Source organism: Girardinichthys multiradiatus, chromosome 9 (genome assembly GCF_021462225.1).
Source record: "Girardinichthys multiradiatus isolate DD_20200921_A chromosome 9, DD_fGirMul_XY1, whole genome shotgun sequence".
NCBI classification, from domain to species: domain Eukaryota; kingdom Metazoa; phylum Chordata; class Actinopteri; order Cyprinodontiformes; family Goodeidae; genus Girardinichthys; species Girardinichthys multiradiatus.
In genome coordinates, this window is record NC_061802.1 from 43,390,616 (window position 1) to 43,410,832 (window position 20,217).

At 39.9% G+C, this 20,217-nt stretch overlaps 2 protein-coding genes and 1 long non-coding RNA gene across 4 annotated transcripts; 2 read left to right on the top strand and 1 right to left on the bottom strand.

Moving 5' to 3' along the window:
- The first annotated feature begins 597 nt into the window (after positions 1–597).
- scinla (scinderin like a) lies at positions 598–11,143 on the top strand. Its single transcript, XM_047374300.1, has 17 exons — positions 598–754; positions 1,735–1,924; positions 2,030–2,184; positions 3,373–3,534; positions 3,641–3,790; positions 3,900–3,986; positions 5,512–5,644; positions 5,844–5,932; positions 6,028–6,234; positions 6,357–6,490; positions 6,724–6,814; positions 8,425–8,595; positions 8,675–8,849; positions 8,940–9,055; positions 10,335–10,412; positions 10,500–10,560; positions 10,639–11,143. Exons 1-17 carry the CDS (start codon positions 614–616, stop codon positions 10,797–10,799), a joined length of 2,301 nt encoding a protein of 766 aa, XP_047230256.1. The 5' UTR covers positions 598–613; the 3' UTR covers positions 10,800–11,143.
- A 46-nt stretch (positions 11,144–11,189) lies between these two features.
- On the top strand, positions 11,190–17,657 carry zgc:109982 (uncharacterized protein LOC553564 homolog). Its single transcript, XM_047374301.1, has 6 exons — positions 11,190–11,509; positions 12,354–12,515; positions 13,598–13,777; positions 13,865–13,958; positions 14,264–14,447; positions 17,239–17,657. The coding sequence occupies exons 1-6, from the start codon at positions 11,413–11,415 to the stop codon at positions 17,473–17,475; spliced, it is 954 nt and encodes a 317-aa protein (XP_047230257.1). The 5' UTR covers positions 11,190–11,412; the 3' UTR covers positions 17,476–17,657.
- On the bottom strand, positions 16,903–20,212 carry LOC124873575. Of its 2 annotated transcripts, none has more exons than XR_007039579.1 (3): positions 19,793–20,212; positions 17,451–17,553; positions 16,903–16,957 (listed from the first exon to the last, which is right to left on the bottom strand). It is a non-coding gene; the product is annotated as an uncharacterized LOC124873575 (long non-coding RNA). The 2 variants fall into 2 exon arrangements; XR_007039578.1 differs by having other exon boundaries at positions 19,765–20,212.
- Between the last annotated feature and the right edge of the window lie 5 nt (positions 20,213–20,217).

Consider the following 20,217-nt stretch of genomic DNA (forward strand, 5'->3'; position numbering starts at 1 on the left):
TATGTACATCAGCTAAAGCTAAACCATGTCATGTGTTATACAGCAACAGATTATTGACTGTGTTTTGACAATTTTATTATTTGCAATGAGACTGGGCTAAAAACTAATTACAGGCAGCTGCCTGGCAGCTCTGAAGCTGCAGGAGCCAGTGAGGATAAAGGCTCAAAATCATTTAAGCCATGTGAGTTTCAGATTCTTTTATTAAGACAGATGCTCTTTAATGGCGATTCTGAGATAAGCCTTTACATTTTTTCAAGACTTAAAATAGAAGAACTTTAAACTAAACACTTCAGTATCTTAGCAGATCGTTTTGAAATGGTAAATTTCTCTTTCTGGTGGACTTTACACATAAAATGTGTGCTGGGGTAAAATATTCATGTGTATAGCAGGCTTAAAAGCTGGTTTCTCATTTCATTTTCACTTCCTGTTTTTATGTGCATGTTTAAGTATAAATGATCTGTGCCAAATTAAAAGTGACACATTTTCTCTCCCCATGATTGAAGTCTAAGTCATGTAAAAATGGGAATCAAGAGGTGCATATGCTGTATGTGCTGGGGAATCTTTGCAGCAAGTTGAGAGATGTAAGTGCTTCTGCAGGCTGGGCCACGCCAGGATGTGGGTAAACACGCCTCTCCGTCTGAGGGTGGATATTTCTTCTGCTTATATAGCCCACGGCAGCTCCAACAGACAGCACGGAAGAAAAGCAGCAGTGCAGCTTGTCGACAACCAGAATCTGACTTCTCTCCTCAACCAGGTAATGAACATGTCTTTTCTATAAATCTTCTGTTATTTTACTGTCTTGTTTCTACATTGCCTTTATGCAACAGAAAAAAAGTTGCTGCAAGACTGATCATTCTCCTACATGACCCCTGTCTGCATTATGCATCTACTAAAACAAACTAATATGTATTACAAGTTGCATCCAACTAAAATAAAGAATGAATAAATAATGCATATTATGAGCTGGTATTGCTAAAAAACATTTTATGCATGATGGCAAATAGACTTTATGCAGGGTGCTTGGGTGTGGAATGCCTTGGTGAATGTGTTGGTTTGCCTTTTTCCACTTGGGCATAATTATAACTCAAACAATTGGCTAGATGCACTTTCTCAGTGTCAAGGGGAGCGGCTCCTGATTTTTAAAACCCCCAACAGGCCCTTTACAGTGTAGGTTATTAGAAGGCTGGCTAGACACACCCTGGTGCAATTAACATATTCACTTTAAGAGCAGCGCAGTTTAATAAATGCAGGTGCCTGTATGACAGGTTCGGTAACACAGGTTGGACCAGGTGTTCTTGGAACCCAGTCAGAGTTTACTGGAAATTAAACAAAGCAAGGTAATGTGCTCATCATGATGTGGTTTAATGTTTGCGTTTACAGTGGATGCTTTGATCCTAATAGTTAGTGGCTGATTTCAAACCTGCATTACTGTGAGAACATGTTTGAGTCATTGAACAATGGCCAAAAAGTGCAAGTAAAAGTGAGTAAAACTCAAATGTGTACTCTGGTGGAGAGAATTAAAACGTTATCAACTGTCTCCAACCCAAAGCAAATCAGATTGTGATCACCTTAGTAGAGAAAAAGTGCACTGATTGGTTTGAAAAGCTTAATGAAGAAAGTATAAAAAATGTGGATTTTAAAATGGAAATTCTTCCATGTGAGAGACACATCAATAGTTTTCTGTATGATGGGCAAGTTCTTATCAGTCTCCATCAGTTACCTGTCTCCTTTAAGACCTTCAGCACCATGGCACACAAGGAGTTCCAGTTAGCAGGGAAGAAGCCCGGCCTGCAGATATGGCGGGTGGAGAAGATGGATCTGGTGCCCGTTCCATCTAAGCTCTATGGAGACTTCTACACCGGGGATGCGTACATCATCCTCTACACCACATCTGCTCCTTCTTACAACGTGCATTCATGGATTGGTATAGCTGATTTATAATCCTTTCTTTTTTTTACTACTGCTCTACTACAGAACACTGTTTTATTCTTCTGATGTCCCATTTTTTCTGTTATCTGTTGTGCTGCAGGTGATGAAGCCACCAAAGATGAGAGCGGGGCTGCTGCCATTTTCATCACTCAGCTGGACAGTCACCTTGGTGGGGCTCCAGTGCAATTCAACGAGTTCCAAAACCAAGAGTCACTCACCTTTCAGGGTTACTTCAAGTCTGGCATCAAGTACAAGGTAAACTACTCCTGTTACATTTCTTCAGCTTCTGCCCGTACAAAAAAGAGCAATTTATTGCTTATTAATGCAGTGCAGTAATGGAACCTTTTAGGCAGAGGGCTTGAATTTGTGGGGATATTTTTGGAGCCTTTGGGAGTTGCGGCAAGCTGCTCCTCCTGGTTTTCCATGAAGGGTTTCCATGGAGAGTTTGAATTGGCAAACAAGGCAAACGGGGACATGCGCTGACAATACCAAACTACCAGACTTCAGTGGCTACAGATGCCATAAACATATATAATCTGTCAAATTCCATTCTTATTTTGTCATTTTGTTTCTCTTCCCGCTTCTTTTCCTGATTCCCCAAGATAAAGTAGGAAATCAAACAGGATCTTGCTGTTAAAAACATTCTTTTTACATTCTGGTGCAAGTTCACATGAGTCATCACATTCCTCTTGTGTTGTTGGCTGAAATTTCATGCAGACTCTCTTCTATTTTACTCTGCCATACAGATGATCCAGTTTCTGATTTGATTTGATGCCTCAGAATGCCTTTAAACTGTATTTATTGTAAGTGCAATGAAACCAGTCTTAATAGATATTTGCATGATCATCTGGTTGATTATAGCCCACACCTTTTAGTTTCTGACCCACTTAAAAAAACTGGAGGAGACTTGTGAGTCAGATTATTGGTTGAATACTCAAGCATTACTTGAGTATTTCCACTCAGAAACATTTATTCTTTAGTCTAATTGACCAACATTTGATTCAGCTAACAATGTCTTCTTAAGACATTAAGTCTAGACAGAAAAAGGTGCTAGATAGTCTGAAAAATCCACAAGGAGTTGTGGTTTTAAAAGCTTTTGTGGCATATAGAAGTGGATTTCCTGGAATTGTGGGCTGTTACCTGTAAGCCCGACAAAATTCAGTGGTTCCAAGAAAGATTAAATGGAAGGATCACAAAGGGAACATGCCTTGATTTAAGAGACGTAATGACAGGTGTTCATTTGTTTTTGAGCTGGTTGTTGAAAGGTGAACAAACAGGGTGGTGTTTGCTTTAAAGAGAAGCATTTCTCTGTTCTGACAGAATGAAGTGGTTTAACAAAGTTACGAGGATGTGATGTTTGATATATTCATTATTTTCATACTTGATCATTGCGTGTTTGTTCTGAATGGGACAGTGGACGTAACAATGGTGTGTTTTCTACAGCAAGGTGGAGTAGCCTCAGGCTTCAAGCATGTTGTGATCAACGACATGAATGTGAAGCGCCTGCTGCATGTCAAAGGCCGCCGTACAGTCAGAGCCACTGAGGTGTCTTTGTCCTGGGCCAGCTTTAACAGAGGAGACTGCTTCATCATTGACCTAGGAAAGGTAAGACAAAATCTTTCCTGAAGTAATTATATGCTTAATTAAAAAAATGTTTCATTAACCAGGTCTTGTTATTTTGCTACTTTCTCTTCCACTCTGTGAAAAATAGGACATCTACCACTGGTCTGGCAGTGAAAGCAATCGCTATGAGCGGCTCAAAACCACTCAGATGGCCAACGACATCCGTGACAATGAGAGAAATGGCCGTGCTGAGGTGCACATGACTGAAGAGGGTTCTGAACCCGAGGCTGTTATCAAAGTGAGCTTTTTTCTTCTTTGACTCATTACCAGAAAACGCTTTGCAAAATTGTTGTTGCTGTTCTTTTGATTTCCAAGAGGTCTAATAACAATTACCTGCTTGTTAACAGGAACTTGGACCAAAGCCGGAGCTCCCTTCAGGAGAATCTGATGTGTCTGATGAAAAGACCAAGATGAATAAGGCGTCTCTTTATCTGGTAAAGATATACTACTGGTGAACATACCTTTATGAAATGTTCATTTGAATCTTGTTATCAATAATTTGATGGTCATCTCAAAAGTCTATTAAAACATCAACATTTTTCATCAAGGCTCAGGTGTAGTTATAATACAGAGCACCTTCGTCATCTACTCGAGTCTTCCAATTGTCATTCAAACCTTAAAGAGATATTTAGATTAATTGGCTTGCTGCTTTACAAAATCTTCTCCATCATCCAATCCAAAAGGTACGGCAAGTCCCAAAAGCCCAAAAGACTGATGCTTCTTTTGAGACGGATTATCTCAGTTCAGAGGCCCATCTGCAGAAGAGCGAAAAGTCCACACAACTTAATGGAGTAATAGGTCCCCCTTAATAAATATTAGAATCCTGAAAGTTTCTCAAGTGCTTTTAGTTCTGAAGCCTCTCAGTTTTTCTGTGGCTTTTTGGCAGATATACCACTACTTAAGTGTAATTGTTAACAAGTAGAGAGTGATTTATTTTTAATTTCATATGGATTAAAAATATAGTCAAGCTAACTTGTGGTTCTCTTGTCCGGAGAATGTCAATAAAGTAAATCGTTCCTTCAGATGACTCCTTGGTAGGCAGTATCTCTTTTCCTTGTTCAGTTTCCATGGTAACTACATGTTATACTAGCCAACAATGGGTGGCGGTACTCTCCAGTGCTTTCATAACAGACATCCACCATAGCATTAGCATATAGGTTTTACAACAGACCCACTGCGGTGTGATGTGGACAGATGTGATGTCCAGGGACAGCTGTGGTTTAGTAGGAGGAGCTGTTGTCTGGCAATCAGAAAGTTATAGGGAATCCAAAAGGTTATTTTCACATCTCGAAGTGTTTTTACCCAAAACACTTAACACCAGGTTGCCTACGGCAACTCTGCTTATCGATGTATCGATGAAGCGTTGTACAAAACTGCTTTGATTGATCAGTATGACTAAAAACACGGCAGTCCATTCAATATTGTATCTGTCAACTCTGCTAGAAAGACCAGCTGAATTTAAAGACTTTGCTATGAATACAGTTAAAACAAAGATGACAGCAGTCTTTAACTCTCAGTTAAAAAAAAGATCCATTCTTTTATCTAAGCAATGAAGATTAGCAGAATGAAAAAGTGGTATAGTTTTACATACGTAAAGCTACACCACTATACACCATGTATAAGTACATGTAGTTATACATGTAGCTTAACAGGCTGCCTCTCTTACATTATTCCTACATTTTAAAAGTACTTTAACAGATGTGGATGTTCAATCAAATTATTATGATAACTCGGGGTGCAGAGGCACAACACAGCTGTGTTCACCTGTGCTTTGACAGTAACAAAAACACATGACCTGAAGTGTTATTTTTCAGCCATGTTTAACATGCATTAGAGTGATTAACTTATTGTAAATGTTGAAAATATAGGTATGCAGTGCCTACACTGACTGCATGTCACTGGTATCTAATAGATTAGTGTGAAATACTGAAAGATTTGAATCCTATCTCTTATTTATAGGTTTCTGATGCTGCTGGTCGCATGTCAACAACTTTGGTGGCCAGTTCAAACCCATTCAAACAAGACATGCTCTCCCCCAGTGAATGCTACATCTTGGACAATGGAGAAGATAACAACATATTTGTTTGGAAAGGTATACAACTATTAAATTCTGTTCCTTTTTCCAACCTTTTGGTCTGTTCTGTATATTTATTATTGAATGGGTTGTGCACATAGCATAAAATTCCCCATTAGTACTCTGTGATTGTTCTTTATTAAAGAACAAATACAAATTCACAGATTTGACCAACATTTGTTCCATTCTGACCATTGTACCACATCTTGAATTGCAGGTTCGAAGGCAAACCCAAATGAGCGTAAAGAGGCGCTATCTGTTGCTCAACAGTTTATCAAAGAAAAGAAATACTCCCCAAGAACAAGGGTACTGTATTCATGCCATCAGTGCGGTCATGAGATCTTTGTTAAATGGAATCAGGAAAACATATTCATTGCTTGGTGTATTTCTGCCAAGAACAGGTCCAGATCATTCCCGCAGGGAGTGAGACCACTCTTTTCAAGCAGTTCTTTTCCAAATGGCTAGAAGGACAGACCACAGGCCAGACTTACACTGTGGGTCGTATCGCTAAAGTGGAGAAGATTCCCTTCGATGCCTCAAAACTCCATGGCAACAACCTGATGGCTGCCCAGCACGGCATGGTGGATGATGGCTCTGGGAAGGTCCAGGTAAGGCTGCTGGCTCTGCAACAATCATGAAGGGTATTTTTTTGATCTTATAATAATTACCATCATCATTAGCAATAGTAGTAGAATAAATGCTAACAAATGACATTAGTGGGTGTTTGTAGATCTGGCGTGTGGAAGGAGGTGACAAAGCCCCTGTGAACCCATCCAGCTATGGACACTTCTATGGAGGAGACTGTTACCTGGTGCAGTATTCCTACAATGATGGAAGCAGACAGAAGCATATCATCTATACTTGGTGGGTGCAACTTTCTCAGCATGGCTGAGCATCACCTGTAAGATGGCCCAAGACAAACTGGTCCCTGATAGTCCTCTGTACATTTCCTTTACACTCCTATCGAGTTTAACTATTAAATTATTTAATGAGTTAATTATTATTAACAGCAGATGACCCAATTTGTTTTTCTGCTTATTTTGCTCAAAGCTTAAAAAAACATTCTTATCAGTGAATTTAGTGTTGCTTTGCTGCAGGCAAGGCCAGAAGTGCAGTCAGGATGAACTGGCTGCTTCAGCTTTTCTCACAGTCAGACTGGATGATTCAATGGGAGGAGTGGCCACCCAGGTATGTTATCCTCATCCGGTATTATACAATAACAATTATTATACAATAACAGTGCAAGAGTAAGTGTTTGGTAACAACCTGATGCAATGAAACAGGCTACATTAATGTCGTAAAACCACTTCAAAACCAGGTAGAAAGTGAACTGTTGCACTCGCCCCCTTATCTCTCATTAAATCAATCCATCCTTTAGTCTTTTTGAATTAAATGAAACAAAGTTAGAAATAACCTAATTTAGGTTCATTGCTAACTGAGTTCTAGGTCTAGTGTGAACCGATCCATCCCTGGATGGATTTAACACAATGATGTTGGGATATGGAGTTTGACCTGTTATACTGGGTTAGGTTTTCCACCTCAGGCCAGTGTTAGGTTTTCATTTAAACTGACATGCATGTTTTTGGATGGTTTGAGAAAACCAGAGTACCCAGAGAGTATTCATAGGAGGAACATGCAAATGCCACAAAGAAAGGCCTCAGCTGGACTCTAACACACAACTTTCTTTTAGGCAACATTGTTAAGAAGTGCCCTCAAAAACATGCTGACCAAAATTAACAATTTTTATTTTCAGCTGAAAATGATCAAATTTAAAAACATAAACACAACAACATTATAATGTCTAAAATGACTTTTACAATATATAATAAAGTATTAAATATTGCCTGTCTGGATCAACTTTCTGACCAATTAAATGGTCAAAGTGTGAAGGTCGAACTATGGATAGCTAACCACTTTGCTTGACTTGCATCATGTTACCTTCAGGGAACATCCTGGTGTTTCGGGGAAGTCAGATCAGGTTATTTGTTTGTTCAAATGCTCAATGTTTGGTCACCACTACTACAGCAGAAACCCAGCCTTTGGGTTAAACAAACAAACCCCGCCAGTTTATGAAGAGTAAGGTGTCATAAGGATCTCAACACCACCCCCTGTAATTTCCTGTATTTGCAACACTTATTTATATAAGTATATATTATATATATTCATAACCAAAGAGACGAAAATACTATACACCACCTTCCTGGTTCCAAAATAGATCTCCAACAAGCTGCAGCACTTTCTTACCCAAAGTAAGCTGAGTGTCTTTTTCAGCTGCAGAGCTGATAATCAATTATAATCAATAACAATATCATATCCCCCAGCAGACATTTTCACTGTCACAAAGGTCTCTGAGCAGCACTATAGAGCTACAGCCTGGACTAAAGAAAGAAAGATGCTCATTGCTGGCAAATCAAAGTATAATCGGTTGAACTTGTGCAATTATTTAGTTCAGGTCATTGTATTCAAACGGGGAACAAGAAATACAGAACTAGTAAATTGCCAATGGACCATCTACTTAAGAACGAAGCTTTTAGTTAGAATAAATATAACGAAGTTCCCTGTATATCTTTGGATGAAATGACTTAACACTTATCTTTTATACTTTTTATTTCCTTTCTGGCTCCTCTCTGGGCCTTCTCTGAATACCTCGAAGCCCGTGTAGATTCCCCTCTGGTCTTTAATTGGATACAAAACTTTCCTTGATGCCCCATATCTAACTTTAAAGCATATGGGCTGCACCTGTGAACACGCACGGCCTCTATAAACATGCAGGTTGAGCAACAGCTGTGTCTCTACAGGTCCGGGTGACTCAGGGCCGAGAACCTCCTCATCTTGTGAGCTTGTTTAGGGACAAGCCTTTGGTCATCCACCTGGGTGGGACGTCCCGTAAGGGTGGAGAGAGCAAACCTGCCAACACGCGGCTCTTCCATATCCGCCAGAGCTCCACCAAAGCATTGCGGGCTGTTGAGGTCAGCTCTGTTTATTACACAAATTTAATGTGGAAATTATGCTTTTTGTGACAATGGAAATCTTTCATCTCTTACCCAGGTGGAAGCCACGGCCTCCAGTCTGAACACTAACGATGTCTTTGTGCTGAAAACGCCTAACTCCCTGTTCGTGTGGAAAGGAAAAGGAGCTAGTCCAGATGAGATGACTGCAGCTAAGTACGTTGCCAGCCTGCTGGGTGGAACTCCAACAGAGGTGGAGGAATCCAAGGAGCCAGGTGACAGGCCAAAGTAGATGTTTATTCACTGCAAAATGGTAAAGTGGGCAGTACGTTGTTTTGTTAAACAAGATATTGCCCTATTGGCAGCTGGTTTTTGGTCAGCGCTGGGGGGAAAGAAAGACTACCAGACCTCCAAGACCCTCCAGAAAACAGTCACACCTCCAAGGCTGTTTGGGTGTTCCAATAAGACTGGCCGACTCATAGTGAGTATTCATGTTCTAGTTTCACAATTTGTCTTGTTTTACTACTGCAAATATAAAATCTTTTATGTTTAAGTAACAAATAATTATGAAGTGAAGGGAAAAGGATACATAGTTTTTACTTAGGTATAAAATAAAAATCTGAAAAGTGTGGTGTGCATATATATATTAAGCCCTCCTGAGGTAATTTCCTCTGCAATCAAAGCAGCGAGTGTTTTGGAAAATCATCTCTGTTACCTCTACACATCTAGAGACAAAGATTTTTGCCCATTCTTCTTTGCAAAATGAGTCAAAGTTCAATCGGATTGGACAGAGAGAATCTGTGATCAGTTTTCAAGTCTTGCCAAATAATCTCAATTGAAATTAGAGCTGAACTTTGACTAGGTCATTCTCCCACAAGCATATCAATTGTTTTAAACCATTGCATTCTACCCCTGACTGTACATTGAGAAATGTTGTCCTTGTAAAAGTGGAACCTCTGCTCCCATCTCTAGTATTTTGCAGGCTGTAACAGGCTTTCTTTCAGGTTTGCCCCATGTTCTTTCCATTATTTCTGACCAGCTTCCCTTCCCAAGCTGATGAAAGGCATCACCACAGCAGGATGCTGCCACCACTGTGCTTTCAGAGTGATGTGCAGTTTTAGTTTTCTTCCACACATGGCATTTTGCATGTTGACCAAGACTTTTAACTTTGGACTGATCTTAGCAGAGCAACTTTTTGCATATGTTTGATGCATCCTACATATAGTGGGTGACAAACTGCACAGAAGACTTACTATGACTGTCTCCGTACCACACCTCCATTAAGGCCAGATTTGGTGAGTAGACAATTAATAGTTGCCCTTTCAACAGACTCTCCCACCGGAGCAGGTCTTCATGATGCTGTTTGTTCTCTAGCAAACCTCTGAGGCCTTTAAAGAGCAGGTAGATTTATGTTGAAATAAGATTACACACAAATTGCTTGATTTACTTATCAGCAACTTCTAAAGTCAGTTGTCTGCACTGGATTTTATTAAGGGGTTTAATTTAAAGGGGGCCACAAATGCACACCACACTTTTCAGATTTTTATCTGTAAATAACAGTTGTATCATTTTCCTTCCATTCATAATTAATCTCTATTTTGTGTTGGTCTACTCCATAAAATTCCAATAAAGTACCTTGACATTTGCTGTTGATGTTTGCTGTTGTAATATGGCAAAGCGTGAAGAAAATTTTCAAAGGACTGAAATACATTTAAAAAGGCACCATTTATTAACATAAGCATGTGTTTCACAATGTACAGGCAGAAGAGGTGCCTGGTGACTTCTCACAGATTGATCTGGCAACTGACGACGTCATGATTCTGGACACGTGGGATCAGGTCCATTGAGGATGATACAGTTTGATGGTAACTCTCTTTTGAGGTAATATCCTGGCTTTAAACTCATTTAGACTTTTCTGTCCTCAGGTCTTTGTTTGGATTGGAAATGAAGCAAACGAAACCGAGAAGACTGGAGCACCTAAAATCGGTACAACCCATTTGTGAAGAAAGTTTCCAGAAAACACCTAAGTTTGACTTTCTTAATGTCACCTTATTTTTCTTTCAGCCCAGGACTATGTGAATTCAGACCCCTCTGGCCGTCGTGACATCGCAATCACCACCATCAAGCAGGGGCAGGAGCCACCCTCCTTCACTGGCTGGTTCCATGCTTGGGACCCCAAGATGTGGGATGTAGATCCCTTGGCAGCCTTTAGCAAAAGGTTTTAAGGGGCAAAACACATACTTTAAGGCTATGCACCCTAAGTCTGAAGTATGTTCAGCAAAACTTTCTTCCACTATCTTTGCTGTTTTTCACACCAGTAAACTGGTTATTTTTTGCAACCCACTAAGAAAATAACATGATGTGGTCTTGTTTTGTAAGTTTTCAAATTTTGTGACTTCTAAAACTGTTTAATCCACATATCGTTAAGTGGGATTTAAGAAAACATCCTAATATAAGTACAGCTTCAAATTTTACGTTGCATTTTGCGTATTTTGGTCCAGATTGCAGAGAAAAATGTTGACCCTAAATTTGTAAAATAAATAAATAAATAAATGTATTTCTAACCCCATGTTCTGTCTGACAAGCCTGGTTTGTTCCACACCTTGGTTTCCTTGTGACAAAAGCCTTGCTATCGTTAACCTAAATCCTCTTGTGAATCAGCACCATGTGTTGGCCATACTTGATGGTAATCTTCAGACCATGCGCACAAGGTTTGTGCTGAGTTGCAGGCCTGTGGATTAAGGAGTGGGCTTTAAGATCGCTCCAACTGCCTCCCTTCTTTTGTTCTCCTTCATTCTGCATCAGCTGTGGCTGCAAGACACGAACAAAGCAGGCACAATGAACCAGAAGGTGGTACTCATCACGGGCTGCTCCTCAGGAATTGGCCTCGCTCTGGCAGCCCGGATTGCAAAAGATGAGAAGAAGAGGTTCATGGGTAAATGTTTCAATTTGCAGCTTTTCTCAAAACGGGATGTGTTGGCTTAAACTTTAAAATGATCAGATGTTTTACGGTTTAGGTCAAGTACAGGTATTACATTGTTACATGAATATATTATTCCATTAAATTGCTGCACAGGACATTGGCAAAAAAAAATTCCTGAAGGAAGAAACTTTTAGGGTTTATTAGTTTAAGGGGAATTTGGAAGAATCTTTTAGTTTCTCTTTCAACTTTCCGTTAAGCTACTGGGTCTGTTCACTTACCTTACTGGGCAGTCCAATCATTTTCCCTAACTTCCAGTTACGATATAAAAAACAGACTTTAAAATGTAATGGTTAATATAGATTAGGAGAAGATTAACTAAATTCTTTTACCCTTACCTCACAGTTTCAGTGATTTGGCCTTTTTTTTATTTATATACTTATTTATTTATTACTTACAGTTTCTAACACTAAAAATTCAATATCATGGGGGCATATGTTTATTAATAGTGGTGTTTGTGGTGATATCCCAGTAAAAAGGTTTCATACAGGAACTATTCTCTTGGAAAGAAAAGTCCCAGAGGTCTGGGGATTATCTTGAGTAATTGGGATGATTGTATCCTCGCATGATCCTGAAAAAGGTAGCTCAAGTCGATCTGAACAGCTTTCAATTTTCTACCTCTTTGACATAACAGTTTCTCGATTTGCATTGTTTTGACTGTTCAGCAGACAAATTAGGACCAGAACTAAGAAATAAAGCCACATTATACCTGATCATATATATGCAACAAGAGACCGTGTATATCATACTACATATCATGTAGATCTATGTTAAAAGGGCCAGTTTTTGTATGTTGCAGTCTATGCCACCATGAGAAACTTGACTAAGGCTGAGCATCTGGTTGAGGCAGCCGGCCGGACTCTGGGCAGGACATTGGCGATCAAGCAGCTGGATGTGTGCAATGAGGAATCCATCAAAGCCTGTGTGGACAGCCTGCCAGAGCGCAGAGTGGACATCCTCAGTAAGCCTGCACGCACTTGTTGCAAAACCATTCAAACACTTCAAGCTATGCACATTCAGTTCCGGAGCCATTTTGTTCTGCGTTTATTCTGCACACACGTTGTATAGAAATGCTACAACACAGTACCTGCACAATGCATGCCAATATTTTGCATAGTGTCCCCTACAATGATGCATTGCGGATTTCCTGTCCTGTATATACATGAGTGTTGATGATGTACTTATACAAAGGCCACTACAGTGCTACTCCAAATACTGCCACCTACTGGGAAGTCAGTGTAAGTTTACATAAATTTCTTCAACCCAGTGGTCAAGCAGTGATGCAAAGCATCTTGGGAATATCTTACCGGTCCTTCTATAAGTATTGCACCCTTACAGGTTTAAAGATGTAACATCAAACTAATAAAAGTGTTGAAATTAGAAAGTACTAATTTCATGTCAATTGAGTATGATGCTAGTGATGTGAAAATGAGTCCTTTTCAGAGAAAGGACAGGTGTATGCTAGATGTAGTGATGTAGGGTGTGGAAGAAGCTGAGAATATACCACCTGACAGAGCATAAAACATCATATGTCTGGAAGCTCAGAAAGAACCTGTTTCAGTATGGAAACCTTGTTTTTCTGTTCCTTTTTTATACTGGCAGATTTATCTCAAGCCATCTAAGCAATGTATCAAAAACCCTTTGAAAACTGCATGTAAAAAAAAAAGGTAAGTTTCTTTAATCCCTAAAGCTGACTGAAAACACTTAAAGGGTCTAGGTGGGGGTGCTCATTGTGAGAAACGTGTAGTGAACCCTGAGCAGGTTTCCAGTCCATCACAGGAAAACATAGAGACATACAGGAAAAACATTCTTAGTTGGAAACATTGAATTAGTAGTCATATTTATGGACTGTGTGGGGAAATCAGAGTACCCATAGAGAACCCATGCATGCATGGACAGAAGATGCAATTTCCGTTTAGAAAGACCCTAGGCTGGGATTTGAACCCAGAACCTTCTTGCTGCAAGGCAACACTGGTGAAAATGGTGTCACAATGCAGACGATATCTCATTTAAGAAAGGGTTAACGTTTCTCTCCTTCCTCAGTCAGTAATGCTGGGATGGGACTGATTGGGCCCATCGAGTGTCAGTCTATCGATGAGATGAAGACGGTCATGGACACCAACTTCTTTGGGCTGGTGCGACTGCTAAAGGAAATCCTGCCTGACATGAAAAAGAGGAAAAAAGGCCACATCGTGGTCATCAGCAGCGTCATGGGTATTCAAGGTAAGAAAGGCTAACTTGTTCTTCAGTCCATTTGGGTTTGAAACATTGCCCTGACAGTGTCTCTCTCTTTCTCTCTCTCTGTTTTAGGAATCTTATTCAATGATGTCTATGCGGCATCCAAGTTTGCAGTGGAAGGCTTTTGTGAGAGCTTGGCAGTTCAAGCCCTGAGGTTCAGTCTGAAGTAAGGTCAATGCGCATTATCAACATGACAAAACTTGCAAACAACATTTATGCATGAATAGAGTATCTGTCTAGACATGCTGCACAACAGCCAAAGAAAGAAGTATGCCAGTTAAAGTATGTCATGGCAACAGGCATCCACAACCTGCTCTGCTTTAAGGCAAATTCTTACACAGCACCAATCACTTCCCTAATATCAGACAGTAACTGCCTGTTCTCATGAAGGATAGCACTGGTTATCAGGTTACCATGGTAATAACAACAGTTCACCTTTTTCACTGTACTTTTCTTCAACTTATTTGCCAGCATCAGCCTGATAGAACCAGGTCCAGTGATCACAGAGTTTGAGCGTAAGGTTTATGAAGAAGGCCTGAAGACGGATCTTAGCAAAGCTGATAGAGTGACTGCAGACATGTTCACAAACATCTACCTGAAGAACTACAACCAGATCTTCGAAACACTCGGTCAGACAGCTGAGGATGTAGCAGAGGTATTCCATCAGAAAACATTCTTTTAACGCCTGCCACTTTTACAGTCAGCATATGCACACAGTGCCTTACAAAAGTATTCACACCCTTTAAACTTCACATTTTGTAACATTACAACAGCAACCTTAAATGTGTTTTATAAAGATTTGATGTGATACTCCAACACAAAGTAGTGCATAATTGTGATGTAGAAGGAAAACAATGTTCAATTTAGTCAGTCAGTCATTTTCTACCGCTTATTCCATAGTGGGTCGTGGGGGAGCTGGTGCCTATCTCCAGCAGTCTATGGGCGAGAGGCGGGGTACACCCTGGACAGGTCGCCAGTCCATCGCAGGGCAACACACAAACAACCATGCACACACTCATTCATACACCTAAGGTCAATTTTAGAGTGACCAATTAACCTAACAGGCATGTCTTTGGACTGTGGGAGGAAGCCGGAGTACCCGGTGAGAACCCACGCATGCACGGGGAGAACATGCAAACTCCCTGCAGAAAGACCCCAGGCTGGGAATCGAACCCAGGACCTTCTTGCTGCAAGGCAACAGTGCTACCAACTGCGCCACCGTGCAGCCCATGTTCAATTTAGTATTTTTTTTTTATTTTTATTTTTTAATTTTTTTTATTTAAAAAGAACTAAATGTTCAATTTAGTTCTTTTTAAATAAAAACCGTTGCATGCATTTGTTTCCACTGAGCACTTTCAGACATCATTCAACCATAAGAAGATTGTGTCACAACTGCAAACTTATCAAGCGATGACTGAGAGAGATGGTTCATCCTGAAAGCAAGGTCCCATCATGCCCAGTCAAAATCCATGTTTAAATTAAATGGAAAATCTGTGGCAAGACTCTCATGGACACTCTCATCCAATCTGTCTGAGATCGAGCTATATGTCAAAAAACGATGTTAGTCTCCAGATGTACAATTCAATTGAATAAAAAATTTCCAAAAGGAAATTAAATGTTGTTATAGCTCATATTATGAAGGTTTCTTCAAAGAGCCGTTGTAGATGCTGATGGTTGTGGGCAGGAAGGATCTCCTGTAGCGCTCCGTCTTACAGCAGATCTGAAGAAGCCTCTGACTGAAGACACTCTGTTGTTGTAGGACAGTCTCATGAAGAGGATGCTCAGGGTTCTCCATAATGTTCTTCATTTTATGAAGAATCTGTCTTTCCACAATGATCTCCAGAGGTTCCAGGGGAGTCCCCAGAACAGAGCCAGCCTTCTTTATCGCCTTGTTGAGCTTTTTTAAGTCCCTGGCTCTGATGCTGCTTCCCCAGCAGATGATGGCAGAAGAGATCACACGCTCCACAACAGACTTATAGAACATATGCAGAATCTTGCTGCATACACTGAAGGTCCTAAGCTTCCTCAAGAAGTACAGTCTGCTCTGTCCCTTCTTGTAGATGGCTTCACAGTTACATCTCCACTCTAGTCTGTTGTCCAGGTGAACATTGAGGTATTTATACTCCTCCACCACCTCCACTTCTTCTCACACGATATAAATAGTTTTTGACTTATTCCTGTTTCTCTTAAAATCTACAATCATCTCCTTTGTTTTAGTCACGTTCAAAATGAGATGATTGTTTCCACACCATGACACAAAGTGGTCCACCACCTTCCTGTACTCAGCTTCTTGTCCATCTCTGATCCCCCCCACGACTGCCGGGAAATCAAAGAACATGATCCTCACAGTGCTGCTGGCTTTGTCCAGATGACAGGAGGTCTTCCAAAACACCGGAACCTTCTTCTGGGCCAGACTAAGGTTGAAGAGGTGCTGCAGAATCAAACAGAGCTGCTCTGCACAGGCCTTCAGGACTCTAGGGCTGGCATGATCTGGACCTGCATCCTTATTCCGGGTCAATCTTTCCAGTTGCATCTTCACCTGACTTCTTGAGACACACAGGTGGAAGGTGGAGGCGAAGGGAGCATCGGTATCTTCTGATTTGGTCGAAGGCACACATGTAGAAGCAGAAGGGTTCGTGGCAAAGGTGGAAGATATAACATTTGAGGTGTGACAGGAAAGTTGTGGGTCCAAGTTGGATGGGATGTCTGTTTGGCTGTGAGCAGGAGAGGAGGATGCTGAGCTTGTTTCTGAACTGAACCAACTGAAGAATGTGTTCAGTTCATTGGCTCTGTCCAGACATCCATCGGTCCAATCTTCTTTCTGCTTGAAGCCTGTGATCTTCTTCATCCCTGACCACACATCTCTGATATTGTTTTGCTGGAGCTTGCTCTCCAGCTTCTTCTTGTACACCTCCTTGATGTCTCTTATTTTGACTTTAAGTTGCTTCTGTATAATCCTCAATAATTCTGTCTCCTTCTCTGAAGGATCTTTTTTCTTGTTAAGCAGGTCCTTCAAGTCACTGGTGATCCAGGGTTTGTTACTGGGGAAGCATCTCACCGTTCTGGTGGGGATGATGTTATCCACACAGATGTTTATATAATCGGTCACACACTCAGTCATGGCATTGATGTACTCTTCATGTGGCTGGCACAGTGCGTCCCAGTCTGGTTGAGACATACACCAAAGGTCAATTACAGATTTTTTGTTGTAAAAAAGTTGTAAAGCATTTTAAAAGTGACATATATTTTCCTTCCACTTCACAATGTGCCTTTCTGTGTTGGTATATAACATAAAATACAAATAAACTACATTGTTATTTGAGTTTGTATTGTGACAACGTAAAAAAAAAAAAAAAAAAAAGCTTAAAGGGAGTGAAAAGCAAATCATCAGAAGTTATTGTGTCTGTAGTTTGAACTTATTCTTGCTGTGTGTGTTTTCTTTCCAGCACACCCACAGGATCATCACCATGGACAACCCTCCTTTCCGCCATCAGACTAACACGCTCTACACACCCATGACCACACTAAAATATGCTGATCCCAATGGAGACCTTCCCATTGAAACGTTTTACAAAATGGTGTTTGAACATGACAAAGTCTTCAGCGCCAGCCTCAACTTCCTCAAACTGCTGCGCTGGAGAAGCCGCAAGAGTTTTACCTTGGAAAAAGATAAGAGCACCTGAGAGGCTCTGTGTCCATGGGTCCAGATCCTTAGTGAGAAATACATCCAACCAAAGTTGTCCAGAGGTTTTCCTCTATTTCTGTTGTAGCAAAAAGACCTTTTAGATTGGACGTTAAATATTAAAATAAATTCTGTTATCTAAAACTTGTTATGAAATAAATTGTTGAATTTCTGAGTAACAAATCATATGTCTCAGTAGTTTTCTACACTACAGAATGTGTTTCAAAGCAGAATGCACAACAGTTCTACTGGCCCAACTTTTCAGAGGGCCTTTCAGACACAAGCATGTTAAATTGAAATGGAATACAAAATGTCCATTATTTATTACAGTAGTCCACTATGTCATAATGAGTTAGAGAAGCAGTATTTTGGAAAAACATGTCCTGGTCTGTAACAAACGTTACACCACAATAATGAGTTTAAATAAGGAAAATCTTCTGCATAGAAGTAAGTCCAGTACATTTTTGAAGAATTTTTCTTGTACATGGATGGGCTTTGATGGTACAAATTTATTTCGGTACATTAAAGTATCGCCCAAAAGTTAGTTTATTTCAATGATTTGGTTAAAAGGAAACTACTATATATAACAATGTTAGGTCATGCTTCTTTGCCTGTGATACCATAGTCATTCAAGCAGGTGTTGGTGCTTTTGGCAGAGTGGGCAGGAGCCAAGTCTTGCTGAAAAATAAAATCAGCATCTCCATAAAACTTGCCAGCGAGTTTATTTTTCCCGATTTTAAAACACTTGATAAACACTGGAACAACACCAGCAGATGCTATGGATGTGAAAACGTCTCACTGGACCTCAAGCAGCTTGGATTTGGTGCCTCTCCAGTCTTCCACCAGACTTTGGAACCTTGATTTTCAAATCAAATGCAAATTTATTTTCATTTAAAAAGAGGACTTTGGACCACTGAGCAACTGTTCTGTCTTTTTTCTCCTTAGCGAAGTTGAGATGTGCAGATGTTGTCTCCAGTTTAAGGGTGTTTTAACTCAAGGAATGTGACAGTTATAGCCCATGCGCTAGATATGTCTGTATGTAGTTGCTCCTGAAGCTCTGACACCAGCTGCAGTCAATGCGTGGTGGATCTCCCCCAAACTCTTGACTGGCCTTCCTCTCAAAATCCTCTCAGAGCTGCGGTTATTCCTATTGCATGTTCACCCTTTTCTTCCACACCTTTTCCTTCCATTAAAATTTACATTAATATGCTAAAATACTGCTGTCTGTGAGTAGCCATCCACTTTAGCCATGACCTTTTATGGCTTGCCCTCCATGTTGTGGGTCTCATTGGCTGTTTGCTGGTCTTCTCAATGATAGTGAAAAAAGTGCACATTGTAACATAAAATTTCTGTATTAAATGTCGATTTCGTTATCGATAATATGCAATTTTCTAATTTACTGACAAGCTCAATTTTGGCTTTATGTTTTCTCTTTTTTTTAGCTGCAAGCCAAAATCATCAAAACTGAAATAAGCACCTTTAAGTATTTCACTCTTTGAGTAAAGAATCTAAAATATATGAGTTTCAGTTTTTGAACTGAATTATTGAAATACATTGACTTCTTGATAATGTGAATGTATGGAGATATAATTGTGTACTGTGCACGTTATTCCCTTTATTGGATTGTAGCGTTTCTTTGCATTCACTGCCACCCTCTGTCCAACTAGTGTAACGGCACCACAAATTTCTCAACCAAGATCATGTGACTCTTGCGAAGCAGTTTCCTGCCATGACGTCCCATTTAAACAAATCTCTGTGGGAATTGTTAAAGTTTACTTTTATGTTCAGTTGTTGTTTTTATTCTGGGTAGAAACTTGATGACATTTAGCAACGATTCAAGTTCTAAGTAACTGTGTTTCTCTTGATTAAACTTTATTTGACATTTCTTGTTTTCACATTAAATTATATATAATATTTCACTTTACCGTGCATGAGAGATTTGGCAGATTACTTTTATGAGATGTTTAATAATGTCTCTCCATTTTCCAATTTAATTCAATTTAAATCATCAGTTTATTTATGTAGAGTTGACTCAAAGCAACTGTCTAATGGCACAGACCCCCATTAAATACAGAAATATACATTTCTTTATTTAGACTGGGTCTCATGGCACAGACTCAAAGACAGACATATGTATTTAAATGAATCCAATCATATAAACAGATTCAAACCCAAATACATACATTCTAATTCGATCCTAGTTATAAAACAATGCAGAAAAATATGTGTATTATTCAAATTGATGAAATGTTTTCTATGTAAGAAAACCCTGCTGGTTGCATCAACTCACTGACTTTGCAGCAATCCCTCATACTGACCAAGCATGTGGCGACAAAGGAGAGGAAAACACCTCTTTAACAGGTAGAAACCTTCAGGAGAACCTGGTTCAGTGTTAGCGGCCGTCTCCCTTGATCTACAAGGGGTTTGAAAAGACAGAGCAGAAAATAACACAGAACTGCTGGTCCAGAGGTACCTTCAATATTAATAAGTATAGTTCATGGCATTTGTAGCTCCGTTAGTGGCTATATCTAGGAGAGAAACAAAACTAAACAGATGATCCCTGAGTCAGTTGTAAAATGGATGGCATTAAAAACAGCACATAACAGGCTAGTCGCAGCATAAACTTCTTTAAGTTGCCATTTCTAGGAGAGAGGCAGGTTTAGATAATAATAGATATGGCCAAGTTTATCATCTATAAAAATAGAACATAGAGTTATTGGCAGCAATAACTCTGGTGAAAGCT